General features: G+C 41.7%; 1 protein-coding gene across 1 annotated transcript; it reads left to right on the forward strand.

Annotated features, from left to right (window-relative positions):
• The first annotated feature begins 3,000 nt into the window (after nucleotides 1-3,000).
• LOC113577168 (hepatocyte growth factor) lies at nucleotides 3,001-21,609 on the forward strand. The gene is made up of 18 exons (XM_035524850.1): nucleotides 3,001-3,225; nucleotides 4,826-4,982; nucleotides 5,590-5,702; nucleotides 6,090-6,204; nucleotides 8,403-8,545; nucleotides 9,651-9,771; nucleotides 11,247-11,365; nucleotides 12,843-13,008; nucleotides 13,452-13,585; nucleotides 14,545-14,638; nucleotides 16,350-16,486; nucleotides 17,204-17,236; nucleotides 17,337-17,442; nucleotides 17,799-17,873; nucleotides 18,290-18,439; nucleotides 18,720-18,826; nucleotides 18,920-19,062; nucleotides 19,219-21,609. The coding sequence occupies exons 1-18, from the start codon at nucleotides 3,177-3,179 to the stop codon at nucleotides 19,399-19,401; spliced, it is 2,145 nt and encodes a 714-aa protein (XP_035380743.1). The 5' UTR covers nucleotides 3,001-3,176; the 3' UTR covers nucleotides 19,402-21,609.
• Nucleotides 21,610-22,074: the final 465 nt, after the last annotated feature.

Below are 22,074 nucleotides of genomic sequence, written 5' to 3' on the forward strand. Positions count from 1 at the left end.
CACTCACTCTACCCAGAGCGTTGATAAATATTGATGAACAATGTCCACCCTGCTGTGCTGGGTCATGTGTGACACCACAATCTCTGGTTCTCATGTTTAGCAGTGCGTTTGCCTCAGTTTGTAGTCTTCAGGTGAGCTGGGGGAAGAGCGTTAGGCTCTCAGCAGTCTGCCTCTCCATGCAGGACCAGCAGCCAGGCTGCAGCCTTAAATGCAGGAAGTGTGTGTTTATTTTGAGGCTGTTCTGTTTACTGTGCCTGGAAGATTCTCTGCAGGAATGCTCAGACACAGCTGTGTTCATCACACGCCTGCATGCTTTCTACATCTTTACAAGGAAAAAATTCCAGGTACAACCATTATGTGATTTAACATTTTAAAGATGTTTGTAATTGTAAATGTTTAATCTGTAAATGTTTTCATTTAGATATTCACCGCAATCGTTAACAGAATAGACATAATCTTTGATGGATATGTCACTCAGATGGAGAAACAGGCAGAGTGTGTGTATATGCGCACATGCGTGTGTGTGCATGTGTATGTTTTAAGGGTCAGTGCAGGGTAATTTGCTGCAGATGAAACTCAACACCAATACCAGATCTACATGACAAATTTCTACAAAGTTGCAGGAAGTCTATTAGCACCCTTAGGGACTAACCTGTTGTATATACACTTTTCTTGCCCTGTTTTCATTCAGCAGCAAATTTCTATGTCTTTGACAGTGTCTTTCTCTTGTGGTGATCATTCTCCACTAAGACCTTTTGAATATTTATATTCTGAATAATTACCTTCATAGGTACTGTTCTCTGTCATCTGGGTCTTTCATTTTCAATGATGAATTGCCACATTTTCTATTTCAAGTCCCCTATATCTCCTTTAAGCATTACCCTCTCTCTGTGTGTGCGTGTGTGTGTGTGTGTGTGAGAGAGAGAGAGAGAGAGAGAGAGAGAGAGAGACAGACAGACAGAGAGAGACAGACAGAGAGAGACAGAGACACTGTAGAAATAGAAATAATATGGTCCTGTGTAAAATCTGAATTACTCCATTGTCCTGAATCTTTTGGAGACCACTTTTTCACCACAGAGGAAAGTGACTCATTGATTCATAATTTGTTTGTACTCTGCAGCACACGGTCTGAGTTAGAAATATAGATGAAATAAGGAATTCATTTGTGTTATATACTAAAAACCAACAGAACCATTTAAAAATAACTACGAAGGATTACCACTGTTTCTCATGGTGCAGTTTAAGATGAGAGACGGTGATGTATCTGAAAAAAGGCATGATTTTAAAATGATTTCTTGAAAGTACATATCAAAAGCACAATATTTATTTTTACCTGTTATTACTAGAGCATGAGCTCTCTTGTGCAAGGGCAAGACCCTACACATTTATCCTCTGAATTATGGATTGACTGACACATCAAAATAGGTTGGGTCACCAAACCAACTCTTAATTCAGAAACATGAACTGTCTACTAACCACAAACGTTTCACTTTAATTTCAGCAACTTGTGAAGTCACATTACATATCTGCATTCAGTTATAGAGGAGGACAGCAGAATTTAGACTTAATAAAGCATTTGATATTCAATCGGTTTTTGTTGCTGTTAAGCAGAAGAGTAAAGAGAGCGAGAGAGAGCGAGCGAGAAAAAGAAAGAAAAAGAGACAGAAGGCTGCTCATTCTGATTTGGGATTTTGAGTTTGTGATCCATAGACAAGAGGAGTGCTGCAAAGGTGTTACATGATGTAATTTGACAAGCTCATCATAGCCTCTCTCTCCCTTTTTTTCTCACTCACTCACTCACTCACTCACTCACTCACTCACTCATTCAGTCTACTTACATTTAGCTGTCAGCACACCATCTCTCTCTCTCTCTCTCTCTCTTTCTCTCTCTCTCTCTCTTCCTCTCCCTCCCTCTCTCCCCCTCCCTCCCTCCCTCTGCATGTCTGTCACTGATTACTCCCCTGAGGACACTAGCCCTGCTGTTTAAGGATCATACTTTTCAGTCTTGTCATCAGAGGATGCAGAAGCGTCACTGCCACAAGTCCCAGATGACACTCAAATAAACAGCCAAACTGCTAACGACACTAATGCAAACAAAGCAAAACCAATGCAGATACACATAGGCCAAGCTGAATGGAAAACTGCTATAGAAAAGACAAACTTGGAAGCAAAGCCATCAGCAAAACATTCAATAATACCTGCTCAAAAAGCTACAATGCAACAAAGAAATAAATCAAGGGAGTGATATTTTAATGTGAAACAAATATGTTAAGAAGTGTACCTTCTCTTTTGAATAGATATAGTTTTTTGTTTTTTACTACACACAAATGGTCTAAAATAAACAGCCACTCTGTCTGCCTGTCTCCAGGTCTCACACCCAGTCTCTACAATAAGTATAACATTTTCTCAGGTAAGCTGGCACCTATACTTCCCCCAAAGAAGTGCTTACTGTGACCTGACACCATTAAGGTGAAGTTACAAATAAGGAAGTGCATGTGTCACAGCCACTGATTTGAAGAAAAATGACCAATTATTGGGGACTGTCTGAAAGAAGACTGCCTTGACCATGAATTTCATACTCAGAAATATATGATAAAATAAGTTTATCATTTGCTATTTCCACGTCCAGTGTCTGAACGTTCCTCATTGTGTTTGGTATCAATTCTGTACATATATAACTGGACTAGGGTAGAAGAACACGATGTGCACTACTTCGATGACAGTAAAGATGAAAGTTACTTATTAGACTAAAATGTCTTCAGAACTGGCTTGCAATAATCCGCATTGAAATGAACCAAATATCAAGAGGCTAACGCAGTGGCGGCTTTGAGTACTCCTCCGTCCTCTCGAATCGTCGGTCCGCAAATAATACTGATGTAAACTTTCACTTCGTGCTACATGAACTTCCCGCTTCGCTTCGATTCAACAGCCTTATCCGTAAAGGAGTTAGGAAATTATTCTGGACACTGACGCTGAGATAGCTTTAAATGTCCGGAGAAAGGGGAGGGATAAGCGCGAGGTAGGGACTCCTCGCGGGCTCATCATCCCCTCAGTAAAGGGCTGGCGGTGCTTTCACGAGGACATCGCGGTTGTCAGCTTTATTCTTCAAGCGCGAAACGCTTGAACGTTTGTCATCTAGCAGCGCTCGGAACTTCCACCACTCAAAAGCGACCACCATGTGGACTTACAAAATACTGCTCTGTGTAGCTATCCTGGTTTACTCAGGTAAGTTTCGCAAAGGTTGATGTATACGGACACACGTTGATGGCCAAGATGCGCACTTTTTTTTGCAGAATTGTTTACAACTCCTTTGAAGCGACAGTTTGTCTCTACCGGTGCTGTTTCCAGTACCAACTTGGCTGGTACAACTATTAGTCTGTTTCTGGCGATTTGAAATTATATTATTATAAACTCTCCTTTTTAAAATGTAATTTGTGATTACAACATCACAAATATAACGCTATAGTAGGCTAGGAGTTGATTGATATGTAACGAATTATAACCTACCTGACCTGGAGAAAAAATGTCGCTGTGTAGTATTTTATTTGTAATACTTTTCAAACAAAATTTATTTTTCAAATTAAATGAAGTTTCGTAATCAGGAAAACTCGGTTGTGTTTTGGTGACACAACTGAGTGGGCGAGTGGTCGTCTGTTACCGTTACTTCGCCAGAACATCTGGATCACTGAGTCATCGACCGGGGAAGAAGAAAGGTGCTGCTATACAGCTATATGAGTGCAGTAGTCTATAAAGCAGCGGTGCTCCTTCACATTCAGAGAATATTGGTATTTGTTTATGTCTAGCCTGGTTTTACGCAAATTACATGGAATGTCAGCCACTTTGCGTGAGAAAAGGTGAGCATTAGAGATGACTGAGTTATTTCAGTTGTATGCACATTTTGTCCATGTCGCTATTCTGTGCCGTTGAAATACGCTTGAATAGTCTGCACAGGGGACGATTGCGGTTCACTTGCGTATTGAGAGCTCACTGAGTGTAACAACTCGGGCCAAATGAGCTCATCGGAGTGTCTGGCGGATAGCTCTGGGATTCTAGAGGCTGTTGTTATGGTTTTTGTAACTTTAAATGATAATTAAAATTTGTTGAGATTATAATTTCAGGTGTTAAAAGAAAAATCTAAAGGAAAAATGAACTCCCTCAGATTTAAATGTCAAGTGTGATTGACCATTCAAGTTTGGCACCAGGGGAACTGCTGTGAATGAGGATGCAGATGTGAGGTTTTCTTTTTCCTCTTTCTCTGGCTATGCTGTATTTAATATGCAAGCCAGGCATGGGCCACAGCTGGGATGATCTGCTGAACTTGTTTTTCCCCCCCCCCCCCGTGGCCATTAAGACCTTAAACTGTAACCATGTCCAATAGCATTGGATGATGGGACGACATCTTGGTCATGCATGTGGAAGCTTGTCTCTGGTTCTGGTCTCTGGAGTTCTGTTACATGTTCAGTTGAGACTCGGCTAGTTTCCTCATGGCCCTCACAATGAATCCACTCAGTCTGAGTTACCTTGCTTAATCAGACAATGATGGATGTCCTTGCATATTATTACACAGCCTAGATTCATCTTGCACTAAAGCACACTGATTTAGCTCACTTTCTACCTCACCAGGCTGCCTCTTTTTTGGCTTCTGTCACTGTGCCAGTGTCCAATCTACTTAGTAGTGTCTGCCTCGTTACCCCCCATGTTGCTCTGTTCTGTTTAACCTGTATTCTTGATTTTGTGGAGTTTGTAAAGAAAAGCAAATGTGTTGATTTAAAATGGCTTTGTACATGTTAGCATGAGCCTTCACAGGTTTTGTTTTGAATACTAGAAAGCAAGAGGCACGCTCTACAGGACTACAAAAAGACAGATGGTATTCGCCTGGTCGCTCCACCTGACTCCTCATGCATGACCAAGAGCAAGAAGATGAGTTTGGGAAAGTGTGCCCGTCGCTGCAGCCGAAACAGGAAGCTTCCCTTCACCTGCAGGTACGGAGACCTCCAGAGGGCAATCCATGCAATCAGTCACCTATGCAAGCCTATTTGGGTCACTACATGCATTTGCATTGTGCAATAGTATTTGTACAATGACAGTTATTATCAAATAAACCAATATGGAGAAATGTGAAGATGGAGAAATAGGTAACCTGCACCAGACAGCCTTTCTCTTTCCCAACTTCCTTGGGTTTTAAATAGCATTTTACTGGCACTCTGCACATCATGGTCAGAGGAAGCAGCTGGAAGCGACATCACAAACGGAAATCAACGATCAGCAAATCAACTACTTCCTATTTTGATGTTTCGGGTGCCTTCCATGTTTCAGAACATCGCCTTAGAAGTGTGGAAAGTGCTGCCTGTGTGTTGTAGCAATACTGAGCTGAGTGCACCAGGGTTTTTTATTGCTTCTACAGCTGTTTATCAAGCCTGAGTGTCAAATTCTATATGATTTGAAAAGCAAAAGCTTTTCAAAAACAGAACAGATTCTGTTAGCCAGGGTATGTAGTACCTGTCACAGGCCGGTGGCTATCATATTTCACTCTACTTTTAATTCCACTTTATTGAAATTAATTTCTTTGCATGATATCTTTCCCTCTAGAGCATTCAGCTTTGATCAGAATGGCACAAAGTGTCATTTGCTCTCCTTTGATAGCTTCATAGTGGGTGTCCACGTGGAGAATGACTTCAACTTTGACCTTTATGAGAAAAAAGGTAAACAAATAAAGCACTCTCATTACAAAAGTTTTTTTTGTGTTGTGTGAAATAAAAGCTAGATGACACACACACACACACACACACACACACACACACACACACACACACACACACACACACACACACACCTGTCACAGGTTCATCTCCATAGTGAAATGACACAACATTAAGAGCTGGCATCATGATCACACAGCATGTTATGTTAGCATAGCTAGGTTTTCATTTTTTTCTCCTCTTTAATGTGTTCTCAAAGAGGAACTGGGCAGCATTAGGTTATGTGGCAATAATTAATGGCAAGGGTTCACTTTACACGTTACATCACTTTACATTGACTAAGGTGTGAGAAGTACAACTGATTGCTTAATGGATAATTTTGCCCTTTAGATTTTGTAAGAGAGTGCATCGTTGGCACAGGACTGAATTACAAAGGGATACGATCGGTAACTGAGGCTGGAGTGGAGTGTCAGAACTGGGAATTAAACACCCCACATGAACATGAGTAAGACCCTCTCTCTTTTCCATCACTGTCTCTCTATAGGACCAGTTAAACTTAAAAGCCCAGTATTTGTGCCTCCTACGAGGGAAGACCTTTCAGAATCCTCCAGTGTTTAGACTGCTTTTAAAATCCCCTTTTCAGGTCCCAGTTTAGGCACTTTTTTCTTTTGTAATTGAATAATAAATGAAAAACAGTCAAACTCCCTGGAATGGATGTGTTTCAAATCTCACAAAAGCCTGCTTTAGATTTGATGATCTAAGGATTAATTCACCATGTTATTAGAGCAGGGTCTTTGGCCTCAGTGACTCACTGGAGCCTCACTTGTTTGGTGCTGACAGTGAGCTCAGATTTTCAGACCTCAGCGAGAGAGGTCAGAGGTCTCCTTGTCTGCAAGTGTCAAAAACCCACAGTATGTCCATGCCCATGCTTAACTGATAATGCACAATGGTACACAGCCATAACTAAAAATGTACACTTGTGAAGTACTGTGCCTTAATATGCACTTGTATACAAGCAAATCTAAATATAACTGGATTGAATCTGTGTGGAGCTGGAAATGATGCTGTGTATAAAAGGTTATTGTGGAGGGTCAGTGTAATGGTGGGAGTCTGACAGAAAACAGCACTGGGCTCAGATAAGATAGCTAATGGCAAGAGCTTATTTGCCAAGAGTTCATTATGGCTGCACGGGTTCATTAGGGATGCTGTAGCAGCATGCAGCAGTGGGTTTACTGCCTGTCCTTTCCTGGGGATGAAGGGAATAGTGAGAGCCTGTCACTACGCCAGAAGCGCTATAGTTCTCATGCCTTCAAAAAGCTGCCGACACATGAAAACATGACTACCTTGAAGAGACCTTGAGTGTCTTTCTCTCTCTCTGTTTCCTTCCCCTCCTTTAGCTTTTTAATCTTACCTAATGGACTGATGTACAGTTAAAAAGCCTGCTTTGAAATTAGCCCCTTTGAAACATAAGGTTTTCAGGCAGGTTTTATCGGTGTAAAAGGTTTTGGATCTGAATGTCCAAAAATTGGGCCAGGGCCTAGCACATTAACTAATGTATCACAGATCTTCTATACTGAAGACATGCAGAAGACACAGTTCAGCTAAAAGCAAATATCATATGACTGTAGTTTACATTTTCTGTGAAAGGTAAAATCTGTACTCACTTTAAGACACTGTGGTGAACACACTTGGAGCAGCCAGTGAGGATGTTACAAGGATTTATGGGGCTACTCATTTCCAGATCTCCGCTCAGAGGATCACTGTGGCACTGTTGGCTAGTTGACCTCTGTTTCTTGAGCAGGCGGTTCAGGGTCTGTGCCTTTGTCTGGAAATCCTCACATCTGTCATTTCAAGGCCAACTTGAAATAGAACTTAGAGATGCACTGTAACCTAATTACTTAATGCTTTAGCAAATGCCATGTGATGCAGGTGACTGATATAACACAAATATTATATCCTGATGAAGTATTGAACGTATATTGTGATACGTATCATAGATTGGCTGGACAGCAGGATAGAAATGACCAGCAAAAATATAAATATTTCCATACTAAATTCAAATTCAAAAATTAGTTCGCAAAACCAAGCTATTTAATAAGGAACAGAATAAAAAACAAAACAACTGGTGAAAGATGCTTGGTGTGATAGGTCATAAAGTCAGGTTCTACAGGTAATGACGATATACCGACGACATGGTCAGGAGAGCACATCATGACACAGTTTTTCACCATAACTAACATATTGTCATATTGCCTAGCCCTATAGTATACAACATATTGTTTTGATTTTCCACATGTGTATTGATGTTTTTCTAATCTGCTTCATGTCAAATGTAAGGTCAGGGGTACATTTCCAGCCTAAAGGAGGTATGTTATGTGTGAAAGATGTTCTGTGGTCAGAAAGGGCTGTCTCTTAAAAAAGTGCCTGGAATCTGATGAGAGTTTCTGTCTCTTTTGATCTGAATCTGTATCATGGTTTTATGATTTACTGAGTGGGGGTGTGTGGGAGGACTGGGAGTAGGTGACATCACTATCTAGCATGGCTATCTGTCTTTCAGTTAACGTTGTTTTTTAAAAAATCTGACTAGTGTTGGACAAAGTCTCAGTAGCACAGCTGTTTGTTATTTCCTGAATTTACAGATTAAATGAAACAATCCCTTGAACTTGCTCTCATTTTCTCTTCTTTTACCTTTCAACCATTCAGTTTTTTACCTCGGCGACACAAACAGAAGGACCTTCGAGGGAACTTGTGCCGGAACCCAGACAACAGCACCACAGGACCTTGGTGCTTTACGAAGAACCCAAACATACGCTACCAAAACTGCAACATTCCTCAGTGCTCAGAAGGTGAGAAGAACCCAAACATACACTACCAAAACTGCAACATTCCTCAGTGCTCAGAAGGTGAGAAGAACCCAAACATACACTACCAAAACTGCACCATTCCTCATGCTCAGAGGGTCTGGCTGGCTGACATTTCAACTGACTGCGCCTGGAAACAGAGCAAACTGATTTCTGCATAATAAAAAAAGTTATTTGAATCAACCATTTCTCACAACTTCTATATTTAATTTCATATTTAAAATGGATTTTGAGTCTAGAGATTTTCAGCCCATGAAGTTTCCATGAGCCATAATTTTTGCATGTGCTTTGTTGCTCGCTGTGGACTGGAAATAGAGTGGCCGTAGAGAGGTTTGGGCTGGAGATAACTATCAGTTAAAAAGAGATAACCTGTTGTCTATCCTCGGTTGCTGTGGTGAAATATGACTGGGAGGGTTTGTTAATAAATTAGTTAATAAATTATATCAGAAACAAACAGAGAGGGAGGTAAAATCAAGGTTTCATGAAAATGGCCAGCATAAACATCTGTTTCCAATATGCTGCTCTGGTCTTTCTAGTGGAGTACAAGTCATAACAGGCTTTAGAGAGAGGTCTGCTAGTGACCCCTCTCTGCTGTGACGTTCAGTGAACCGTTATGACTAAGCTCCTACGTTTTCAATTACACATTTCTGTAACCTTTGATCGTATGAAATCTGTTAGAAGCTGCACTGTGCCCCTGGAGTCATACCGACAGCTTAATAGGTGGTATTTCAGCTTATTAAGGTGAGGTGTTACCTGATTTAGCACTTAGTCTAAAGGCTACAGTTTGATATGTAATAGTGTTCCATTTACATTCAGAGTAGAGAGAGGTAAAAGATTGATTGCAATAAACATAAAACTCATTTTGCAATTATGTAAACCATGCATGTGCAGTCATGACCTCAGCATACCACTGTCAGAGGTTTTATTTTATTTATTTATTTATTTTGTTACGTTTTAAAGTGACGGCCACATTAAAGCAGATTTCTCCTTTCAAACCATACTAATGTAGCTGAGATGTGTGTGTGTGAATATTCCTTGGGGCCTTGTGCTCCAGACTGAGATCCTTACCAGCCGTATTCCCCATCCACAGTGGAATGCATGAAGTGTAACGGGGAAAGCTACCGCGGACCCATGGACCACACGGAGAGCGGTCGGGAATGCCAGCGCTGGGACCTGGATGAACCGCACAAGCACCTCTTCCACCCCAAAAGGTAGGAACCATCCTCAGCAGAGTGTGGCTCACGGGACATCATCAATCATCAAGCTGTCTGAGACATAGAACCCCGCCAGTGTAATTAGCAATGCTAATCACTGGATGACAGCCAAACCCTCTCAATAAAATGAGGAGGCCATGTTGATTAGGCCCACCAAGCTGAATGTACACATTTCACCCACTACCATGTAAATTTCTATAGTGCTTTGGGGGAGTTTGCTATCCAGATGTATTGCTACTGCAAAATATTTGAATCACATACAGTGTTGTGTAGATTTTTCATGGGCAGCATATGTTAAGACATGACAGAATTCTGAGCATTTTGTACAAACATCCCAGCAATGTATTAATCTATGGTCAGGCAACACTGAAAATGACCTTTTAGGATTCACCCTTCTGGAAAGCATTACATAAAAGTTCTAGAAGTCAAGAAGAAGAAATTCATGGCCTTGAATCGCAATACCGTTTCCTTTTATGTATTCACCAGCCACTTTATTACAAGCACCAACCATGTACCTACACTCACCAGCCACTTACCTCATAGGTGCATTTTATAAGTGTAGTTCATATGACGGCATGCATACACAATGCAGCATTAACACTGACATGGCAATGGCACAGTTGTGGGTGTTAGGTTGGACAGGTTTATCAGGCATGTCAGAGTTCCTGGAATTATGTGTTAGTGTCACAGCTCTCTTGAGGCTGTTCAACCAAATAAAAATATCCAGCCAACAGCTGTCCTATGCTCAGACGCTGATTGTTGGTGAGCGGAGTGGGAGGTGGCTCTGCTTGACTGCAGGTGGTCTGTAGACTGGAGCTGTACTCCTACAAGGTGTTTCTAATGAACTGGTGTTCCTTCTAAAGTGAGTGTTATGTGAGTGCAGTCTATAACCTGGGAAGCCTGTAATCACTAATCACATCTTACAGTGACGTTGGCTTCATACTTAATACATTCCATTAACAACTGACCATGTGTAGTCATTAACTTAGATTCACTGAGTCTTGGAAAACAATGGTGGCATGATTTTAGAAATAAATGACAGTTTGTTTAGCTGCTCTCCCATAGGAGTCACTAAACTCACAAGGACCGATGCTTTTTAGTGTCACATGAAAACACTCCTTCTGCATTTACCTCATGAGGAATAGCACTGGCATGCCCCTTTAGAAAACATTTGAAAAATTAATAAAGTTTTTTTCCTAGCCCTGCGTAGTGTGTGAACCGTCATGTCCCCATTTAGCATAAATCAGAAGAAAAGTGACTGTTTTGTGTAAACCTGCCACAGAGGCGAGTTCAGCCATGTTGTTTTAATGTGGTGAGGCTTCAGGGATCGGTGAGTTCCTGCTGAGAGGGACTACTGCCCACACAGTGTGCTGCTCCGCTTGGCCGCAGGTTACCGTAGCTTCTCTGCCTGTAAATCAGCGCAGCCGTGCACATGCGGCTGAGTTAGCACTAACGTCCCCTCCCGCCGACAGGTACCCAGATAAAGGCCTGAAGGACAACTACTGTCGGAACCCAGACGGGCGTCAGAGGCCCTGGTGCTTCACCACAGATGCCCACACGGCCTGGGAGTACTGTGACATCAAACAGTGTGGTGAGTGTGGGCAAGCATGTGCATCCGTGTGTATTTAAGCGAGGGAGATAGAGAGAGGAGGACAAGGGTAAGTAAAGAAAAGAAAAGTTTGTCAAATTTACAACTTCCTCTTCCTGTGGCTCCCCTGTCATTTGGGACCCTCACAGGAATGTTGTTTGAGGCTGAGAGAAGAGTGGAAGGTTCAGCCATAAAACTCTTCGCCTCTGCTACGCTCTCTGGCTCCTCCCATTCACCGATGTCCCCAAGTGTTTGTTTTTCCTCATTAGGGCACTGGCACTATGTGCATGAGAGATGGGCACTGTGTTTCGGATTTCTATATAAACCCTTTGTCCGCCTTAAAGACATAACAGAAGGGTTATCTCCTTCTCAGCATCACACAGACAAACTTCCCAGGCATGCTGCAGATTCAACTCAGTGCTGCTAACCTGTTATAATAATAACTCTCCTCTTCCTCCTCCCTTGCACTCTGCCTGGGGTCATGTTGTGTAAACAGGAGCTTACGCCTGGCTCCCCTCTCTGCATGAGCCTTGGGGCCCTGGTCGACTGCACTGGCCTCTGGATCATATTCACACCCTGCTCTGTAGGCCAGACACTGTGCATCTACAGACACTGTGATCTGCCCTGCTTCCTTTGCTGTCTGGAAGAGCAAAACATGGCTTTTAAACACCTCTCTTTTGCAGTGAAAGCCACACACATCTTACCCGCATATGTCACATCTGTGTGGAAGCCAATGCATCAGGCCTGTTAATATGATCAGAGCATCTGCATCCGCAGATAGATGGCCTCAGTCCATTTGGAAAGTGCACTTCTGATCTATCTGAAGCCCTTTTCTAATGCCAGAACACACTCTTAAACCCTCTGTACTGCTCTGCGATAAACACTGCAGTGCCTGGAGTACAAAGTGCATCATTGTTTCTCCAACTTTACTTCTCTGCTAATGAGACCAAACCTGGTTCTACACAACATGGCCTGCGTTTGCAGCCCTTCAGTCAGGCTAAACAATGTTAGCGAGGCATTACAGACAGCTGTGTAAGGAGAGCCCACACAATGGAGTTGAATGTCGCCTGTCTTTGAAAGTTAAAGCATTAGCAACAGGCCTATATACATGCATGTCGGTAAATAACGAAGAACCTCTAGCAAACAGCTATGAAAATACTGCATGGAATAGATTAATTTGATGTGGAGATTTGTGTTTGCATATGAAGGACTGGATTAGGTTTTAGCAGAAGTATGCTGTTTGTGTGTTTACTGGTTGTACCGAGCAACTGCTTTGACTCACTCAGGAGGCATTGCTTTTCCTCAACAAAACAGGAGTATTGTAGCCAATGTGATGAGTGACTCGTCATTTATCATGACTGAGAAGTGATGTTTGTCTCTGTTTGTCTTTCTTTCTCTCTCTTTCTCTCTCTCACACTCTCTCTCCCTCAATCTCACCTTCTCTCTGTCTCTGTCACACACTCACATGTCTCCTTTTCAGCCTCTGACAACAACAGTGATGTTGAAACAAGTACAGCATGTTTCCGTGGCAATGGAGAAGGGTATCGTGGGACAGTGGAGGTCATTCACGAGGGCCTGAAATGTCAGAGATGGGATGCCCAGTTTCCTCATCCGCACCCTTACACACCACAAAACTACCACTGCAAGTGAGTGAACCCTCCCCCCAGCCCCCAGGTTGTGTAGACAACCAATCCTACCTGGCTACAAGAGCACAGCTCATTTTTAATATTTATTTTACTAAAAGATTTCAAATAAAGTGTTTCAAAAAAAGCTGTGACATTTGTGCAACAGTCTGCACATGACTAGTAGCACAAATGTGTCATGCTGAAACTGACCTGAGTGTGATCCTCACTAGACCTCCTTCTCCAAATCTAAGATCATCTCTGGTCAGAATCAAACCATGTTTTGCTAAAGTACAAGCTCATGTGTGTTTAATCATACAGTTCATTCTGAAAGTTGAACGTCTAAGGTTAGTCGAAGTTTTGTTCATGTTATTAGTCTACAACACACTTTCTAACGCTGCTGTGTGTGCCTACTTGTGTGTGTGTGTGTGTGTGTGTGTTTGCATGTGTATTTGCATATGCTGCAGAGACATGAGGGAGAACTACTGCAGGAATCCCGATGGACGCCATGCCCCATGGTGCTTTACTACTGACCCCAGCATCCCTTGGGCCTTTTGCACGGACATCCCACGCTGCGGATCAGCAGCAGCTGGGCCAGAGGGTGAGAGCCGCCTGCTGGCCTCCCCCACGCTGCATGCAGCACCTCGCTTTGTGACGCTAGGCCCTATGTCCAGGGCAGCATGTTCAATGTTTGTGTCATTTGGGGAAAACAAAGCAAAAGCCACAGCTTCCCCTGTTTTATGATTCCCACATTTCTAACAGTCTCAGCTTGCTGTGGGTCAGCATTGCCTTATTGGGTAACAAAGACTGGGGTTACACATTCTTACTCATATTTATCTTGAAGAATAGCACAATAAACTACCACCATATGGCCCATGCAAGGCTACTGTACTGTAAGATGTATTTATGCCAGTGAATCATCTGCAAAAATATCTTGTTGACCACTGAAAATGAATTTTCAGTTTAGATCTGATTTGTGTTTTTTTGAAAAAAACAAAAACAAAAACAAAACAGTGATGGTAATTATTTGGTCTTTGTAAAAGTTCTCCTTGCAAGCTTTCTGCAGCAGCTGAGATGGAGCTCTTGCTCTCTTCCTTTCATCCCTGTCTTGGCACAGATGCAGACTGGTCCCTGTAGTCTGATCTCCATAGCCACGAATAGGTTTGAGCTGCACATACTGAGTGCGAGCAGCACTGTGGGAATAAAACTAGATGACTCAACCATTAATCACCATTGACAGCTTCGTGTGACTGGCAGGGCCTGAAGGGACATGGCATGGAAGGACTTGCACAGGCGCTGATGCTAAAATCGATTGCACTGCAGTCCTGATTGGGGCCACTGGGATGGAGGTCTCTGGAGACCAATGCGGGCTCTGATATGTTTCTGTGAGCACTGCCAGCCCATCGTAAACCCCACATGCAGGCGTTTCAGTTGTATAGTGTGGCTTTTACATTAAAATCTGAGCAGGAGAATTGGCACATAGCGGGCTGGGGTGCAACATCCATTGTCCAAGCTGTTCTTGCCAGACTGTGGTCATCTGTTTCTCATGATGTGTTTCAGAGTGCTATATGGGCAATGGAGAGACGTACCGAGGCAAGCAGGTGAAGACTCGCTCAGGCATCCCCTGTGCTCTATGGAATGACCACTTTGAGAGGTGAGACCTGGCCCCAAAACACCAAACCATGTAGATTGACACACAGGGTGAGCTAAAGGACTAAGATGTTTACAGGTGGTTTACATCACCACCTTAAGCACAAACTCTCCTTTAACTATAACCCACAAAGCATAAACACAAACACTTCATTCACTTCAATGGTCTTTTATCCTTAAATACACCCTGATCTGGAACAGGACAATAAACATTTATGTTCACACAACACATATTCTGAGCCTTTGACATTCACTTGGTTTCCATGGAAACAGAAATGGGTCCATTTTTTTGCACTTTATATATTGCGGGATCTCAAGGACAGTCCCATTATGCCTCTGTGCTGCATATGAGGTGAATTATGTATTTAGTCTTTTGGTTCAAGGGGAATAAATTTAATAGGTCAGGAGCCATGAGAAAGCACAGAAAAGTATTTTTACACACTTCTGGAATGCAACATTTATATTATAATTCAATTTGAACTTGAGCACATGTATGGTGGTAAAAAGGATAAATGTAGAGTACACAACACATTTCTATTTGCTGTGCTAAGTCTAGGGTTAGGCCAATTTTGTGTGTGTGTGTGTGTGTGTGTGTGTGTGTGTGTGTGTGTGTGTGTGTTTCGATGATTGAAAGAAGCAGTGTAGCAGAATGCCAGGGATATTTCTGTTGTCCACACTTTGACGTGTGATGTTAAATAACTTCCCTATTTTATGAACAAGTTCCAAGTCAAAGTTCACTCCCCCTGTTTCTCCAGAGCCACAGCGGGGCAGTAAAACAAAGCATAGGGATCTGTGGATTGTCAGGGTATATTTGTCATACTTGATAAAATAAGATACTAGTAGTTTTTTAGGAAGAAAAACACACCTTAGTGGAGGACCCCTTATTTTAGTGAGCTCTACATGACGCTAAAGAGGCAGTTGGAGTGACTTAATTCCCCAAGAATTACAGGCAGGCTCTCCCAGCTGGAGCAGTGTACTTTAGCTGACCTTTGCCCTTCCTACGTCCACTCCTCAACCAAGCCTTATGCCACACTCACATCAAAGCATCACATCAGAGCTGGTTCTTTATTTGGCTTACGCCCTATGAGGCATCACAGCTAGGTGAGGGGTCACTCATCGGGATACCTCAGGCATGAAACATGCTGTGAAATCTTGAGACACCAACTAGCTGGACAAATTAATGGAAGCGTCCAACCTCTCTACTTGGTTTCCATCTTTGTAGCCTTCCGCTTTATGTTCTCATGTGGAATTCCTGCTGAAAATTTGTAGTGTTTTGACAGTGGTGTTCCCTGAATGTGAAGTACTCCTGCCTGTTAATGTGGGAGAGCAGAATGTAAGGGGGCATGTCATGAGTAATGCTTAAGCCAAATACTTCCTTATGCCTCCAGAGAGGACCAGCCTCACAGCTGGAACGGCACAGGGCCGGTGGGAAAGAGTGAGGAGTGCCTGAATCCTTTACCTACACATTCTGACTAGACTGCATAATCCTAACACTGAATGAATTTGACCTCTGAAGTATTCGTTTTCACATGCATAATGGCTTTGATTGTACTGCAGCTCCCTAGATCCCTAAAACCTAATTCATTTTATTTTAAATTAATATAAAGTTTCTTGGGAGTTTGTTTTCAGCGATAGATATGACTTTAAGTAACTGTATGTCTTCTTATGTTTTGTGTTTTGTGTCATTATGCTAATATCCTATGACATGTTGTCAGGGGCGAGCATGTGGCAGTGACGCTAAGTGACGAATTGGAAGGTAATTTCTGCAGGAATCCAGACAAGGACAAACACGGGCCATGGTGCTATACCAACAGCTCCCTCATCCCCTGGGACTACTGTACAATCAAGCTCTGTGAGTTTGTGTACATTTACTGCTGGCCTGCTCAGCACTGCTTGAAAGATATGGTAGATTAGCATCCTAAACGATTGATGGCAAATTTTATCTTGGTTCACGTCATCAGAACTTGTGATTTCAAATTATATCTAAAAGATTCATACGTATACCTTTTAGCTTATATGTCTGTAGTTAGTAGTTGGTTTCATTTAGTTTAGTTGCACATTGTTTAATTGTTACTAAATTCATACTAAATTCATGCATCTTTGACATTTTTAACTGCAAGTTCAACCACGCTTGGCACTTTTTGCATCTAAAATTTACATTTTGGGTTTACATTAGCAAGTTCACGAATTCCAAATCTCCAAGCACACACACACACACACACACACACACACACACACACACACACACACACACACACACACACACACACACACACACACACAGACAGAATACAACAGAAGCAATGGTGCTTCACAATCATAGATCATGCTTGGTCATTGTGAAGGCTGAGCAATTCCACATGCTGGCCCAGTTCCTTTTCACTCAAACTACTCTCAACAATCTAAAGATAGACTAGTACTTTCTTTAACAGAGATCACCTCCTTATTATTAATTAAATTTTGTTACATATATATATATATATATATATATATATATATATATATATATATATATATATATATATATATATATATGTTACTTCTTTGTGTTTTCCTCTTTTTTTTTCAGGTGAGCAGTTACAAAATAATCTACCACAGAGAGGTAATTGGGTGTTAATTATCTTGGATTTGTCTTAGTTCTGGACACTGCCTTTCTTCCTAGTTGTAAAAGATCTGTATTCTACTTGCTTTTGTCTTTCCAGATGAGGTTTCAGACATCTCCTGTTTTGTTCATAAGCAAGTGAGGATAGTGGGTGGGGGCCCCATACCGATAAAAGATGGCAGCTGGATGGTCAGCATACAAAAAGGGTGGGTAACTTAAAATGATTTGCAAAGTTTATATCCAATTAGTTGAGCATTTATAATAGGTCACAGTAAATATTCTGGGACAAAACATTGATACTGTTGGCTGCACTTTGTGGGAACTTCTAAATCTTGTTTTTACACAATGTGCCATTTGTATTTGTACCATGGCTGTATCCCACTGCAAATTCCCTGGAAAGTCCCTAGCAGAATTTAAAAAAGAAGTTTAGTGGGCCATGTTGTTTTGTATGTAAAGCGCACAAAGTAAATGTCTCCTTGGTGCGTGGTGTTTTATAATGTGTGAGAGTGGTCCCCACCATGTGCGGCCTGCTCTCTGTCTGACGTCCTGGTTCTCCTATCAGGGCCACTCACTGGTGCGGCGGCTCCCTGGTTCGGGAAGAGTGGGTGTTGACGGACAGGGAGTGCTTCTCCTCATGGTAACTATCTGCAGCACTGTTGCACAAGCATGGCCATGCCCTGCTCTGCCCGACCCCCACCCTCCGGGTCAGAAGGCTCCTTCTCTCATGATTTGTCTTGTGTATCTAACCTAACAAATCAAAGCCACCAAAGCTTCTGGGGACCACCACTGAACATACACATTCTCATAAGATCGCCACGTGAGAAGATTCAAGTCTGATAGGAATTTTTGGTTGATTTATTGGGTTATTTGTTCATATTCCTCCCCACACACAAATACATCACATACGGAGAAAAACTTAATTCCCTGACTTCTAAGAGCCTGTAATAAATCCCCCAGAGCAGGAGAATGTGTCACACATTGCCTCAAATAAATAGTATTGTGAATCAGATGACGGTGCTGTCACCAACCCCAGGGTTCACCTTCTCTTCCCAGTGTGCCTGACCTGTCCGAGTACAGAGTGTGGCTGGGCTCTGCCCATCTCAATGAGTCTGCTGAGAACAATTGGAGCAGGCAGGAGAGGAGGATTGCCCATGTTGTCTGTGGCCCAGAGGGCTCTGGGCTTGCCTTGCTACAGCTGGCACAGTAAGGCCCATCAGCCAAACATCTAATTTAAGCATCCATATAATGAATATAATGAACTGCTTAAATGTTTGCTTGATATTTGGTGTACTAGATGAAAATTGCCTCGAAGATTTAGCTGATAGGCTGAAAATTGGGGTTTGAGTTGTCACTTATCAGAAATGAAAGGATGATGGTAGCTGTTCCTTCCACTGCAGGCTAAATGACATGCCCCTCTCCCCCACCACTGTGTGTGTGTGTGTGTGTGTGTGTGTGTGTGTGTGTCTCTCTCTCTTTCTGTTAGACCTGCTCTCATTACAGAGCAGGTGAGGATCATTCAGCTGCCCGTGGCTGACTGCAGCATCCAAGAGGGCATCGTCTGCTCGACGTATGGCTGGGGGGAGACTAAAGGTGAGTGAGCCACACCAGGCTCACAGTGCACTGGCTCACCTCATCCAAGGAACACCACATAAGACTGTAAAAGTAATGATGAAACTCTCTTAGATACGGGTCATGAAGGCAAGCTGAAGAGTGTCCAACTGCCCATTGTCAGCAATGAGCGCTGCCATCAGCTACACCGAGGCAGTCTTCAGATCACTAATGCTAAAGTGTGCGCTGGCGGGAAGAGAGATGAAGGAGTGTGTGAGGTGAGAGGGTTCCCTCATAATTAAATAATATATCTTCCAGAGAGCTTTCTGATACTATCTAACTTCATGAGACATTCACCAACTTTAGAATGACCAATCACACACTGGGATTTAAGTGTAATTGGACTAAAGATATCTCTTTTGTCATTCCAACAGAAAGACTATGGTGGCCCACTGGTATGTCAGGAGAAGGGCAGTAAAGTTATAGTAGGTGTGAGCATCCATGGCAGAGGCTGTGCTCGACACAACCGGCCAGGCATCTTTGTCAACGTGGCCCATTACACTGGATGGATTCATAAAGTATTCAAAACCTACCCTTATTCAGACTTCAATTACTGAAGCAGTGGCTAGAAGATGGGCCATCCAGAGGACGTGATGCGAACTTCACCTTCTGATGAAACCAGACGTGAATGTCATCCACATCTTATTATGTAATCAAAATTACGGTTAGTAACAAAAAAATATGCCCAAAATGTGGATTCTGTCCTATTGGAGTAGATTTGTTTGATCAAGAACTGTGTGGTTAAGGACTTTCAGTGTGGGAGTGTTTGACTTAGGCTGCACTAGAGCTGCAAGTTGTGGGAACAACCTGTAGGCTAGACAAGCTCTCTAAAGGCATTTTTACTACATAAGTAAGGATAAGGACTGCTGTTAGCTATTTTGGAAACGGTATTTAATGACTGTAGCAATACTCGACCATTGACCAAAAACCTCAGCTTCTAGAATATAGCTTTGGCCCAAACTACCACAAACTCTTCTGCAGCTCACACACGACATGCCTGGACACAAATGAGGATTTACAAATTAATAACTGACCTGACCTGGAATCCTGGTTTCCAAAGCCAGGAACTAGATTATCAGAAATTCCCAATGTATAAAATCTGTTTCATTTACAGAAGTAAAGGAAAAAATGGCATCCTTATTGTGCAAGTAGAAAAATAGCCTACAGTATTATATGTTGCGGAGTGCTGTGCATACTATATGTGTAGAATATCTTGTGGAAAGTAGTATTCCTAAAATATTTTTATGTGTCTGATAATACTTGAATGCACACACATACAACAAAACACTGTCTGCTAATTCTTATGTAAGGCATTGAAGGTTGGGTTTGCTTTATGCAGGTGTTTATGTTTGTGACCAGTGAACAGTCTAGTCAAGATAACATGTCCCCAAAATATATTGTTTGAATTATTATCAGAAGCCATAGAAGGATTTGAAATATGTGTTGTAAATACTGTAGTCATATGAGTGTTGCAAACACTCCCAATGCTTGAGTAGGTCTCATAGACCTTTTTACTGGAGGTTTTAAAATATAATGCCTTCTTAAGTGTGGTTTTAGTGAGTGGTGTTACATGTTTCAAAATGAAGTACATTTATTCATGACCACTATACTTGATATTATAGCCACTAAAAAGCCAACCTGAACGAAAAAGAAGGAAGTAAGTGCTCAATTTATGTTTTAACACTTAAATGTACATGCTTTTTAAATGAACTCATCAAGAGTTTAAAGACTGTGTTATTGTATGTATGTATGTGTGTGTTTGTGTATAAATGTATATATCAACATGTGCGATATGGTTCAGTTGTGTCAGAAATGCCACTGGTGGGATACAGCTCTGCAGGACAGAGGGAGACTGCATACGTGTGTGTGTGTGTGTGTGTGTGTGTGTGTGTGTGTGTGTGTGTGTGTGTGTGTGTGTGTGTGGAACAAATACCTGGCGCTTCTTCCACACAGTGAAGATAAAGGACTAAACAAGCAGTTAGGTTGAGAGATTAGTTTTCGTGTTTTTGTATACTCGATATGTTGGAAGACAAATCCCTATCCATCAGTTTTCTTCAGTGTGGTCGTAGATTGCTCCGAATACAATTTTCTCATTCTTGACCTCTTACACTGTCTGGACTGCCTCCAAAAACAATCAACTTGGGAAATTACCTCGAAAACTATGTCAGCTAAAACAAATACCACACTAAATGTTGGCATTCTACACACTCATGATGCTAATAGTGTTATTTTACATGAAGGATGAGTTTAATTTGTATGGGTCCAATGGCAGAAGTCTTTACATTATGTTGTTCAGCTGAACACACAATGTTCAGTACAAATGTCAAGACAAGTCAGATATCTTACTCTGATAACTTTCAAAAGAAAATCAGAGACAGAAACTGCCTGACTTTGGAGAGTAAGGCATTTAAATTCATGGTACCACAAAAGATTAAAAGACTGAGTTGAGCCTGTTTGTATACGTAGAATAAAAATAATCAACCCAGCTTTACTATTCAAGTTAGCCAACTGCTCTGCATTTTTCCTTAGGACCCTTATAAATCCTTTTTGTATTACTTTTTTCTTTATGTTTTTAATGTGGGTGTAAATGTGTGCTACTCACTTGAATGTACAGTGCTGCTATCACAAGGTTGTAAATGTTGTGTATGTACAGTGTTTTTCCTCACTCTTTCATTCTTTGTGTGGGGATATTCATATTCATTGTATTATTCACATGTATGGTCACGCTGAATTACACTGACAGCTGTATTTATCTGCTCCTGTGACTGTGTTCCTTAGAATTCCTTTATGTGCCTTTACTTCAGAATAGCCTATTCTTTTACCATGTCTGAGATAAAAATAAAATAAAATAAAATAAGCCACAATTATAAACCTTTCTGCAACATTGCATCCATCAAAATCATACAGTGTGCTACATTCAGAGTGTGTTATAACAAGAGTTATTTCTATACTCTCCCAGCACTTTTTAACTGAATTATGTTATGTCTCCCTCTACTGGTGGGACCTATCCATGATTCATTGTGTGAAAATGACATTTGTCTTCTTTTGTTCTTTCATTCAGAATTAGAATTAGATTAAGGTTATTCTTATCTGAAAATTGTGAGGTTGCTGGATTAATATACACAAACAAAAATATATACCATAATTGCATGAACTCTAAAACATTTTTATAGATGTTAAGACAGGTGATAAAAGAATCACGTTGTAGGTGATTTAGGTCATTTTATCTC

The sequence above is a fragment of the Electrophorus electricus genome, chromosome 4 (genome assembly GCF_013358815.1).
Source record: "Electrophorus electricus isolate fEleEle1 chromosome 4, fEleEle1.pri, whole genome shotgun sequence".
NCBI classification, from domain to species: Eukaryota; Metazoa; Chordata; class Actinopteri; order Gymnotiformes; family Gymnotidae; genus Electrophorus; species Electrophorus electricus.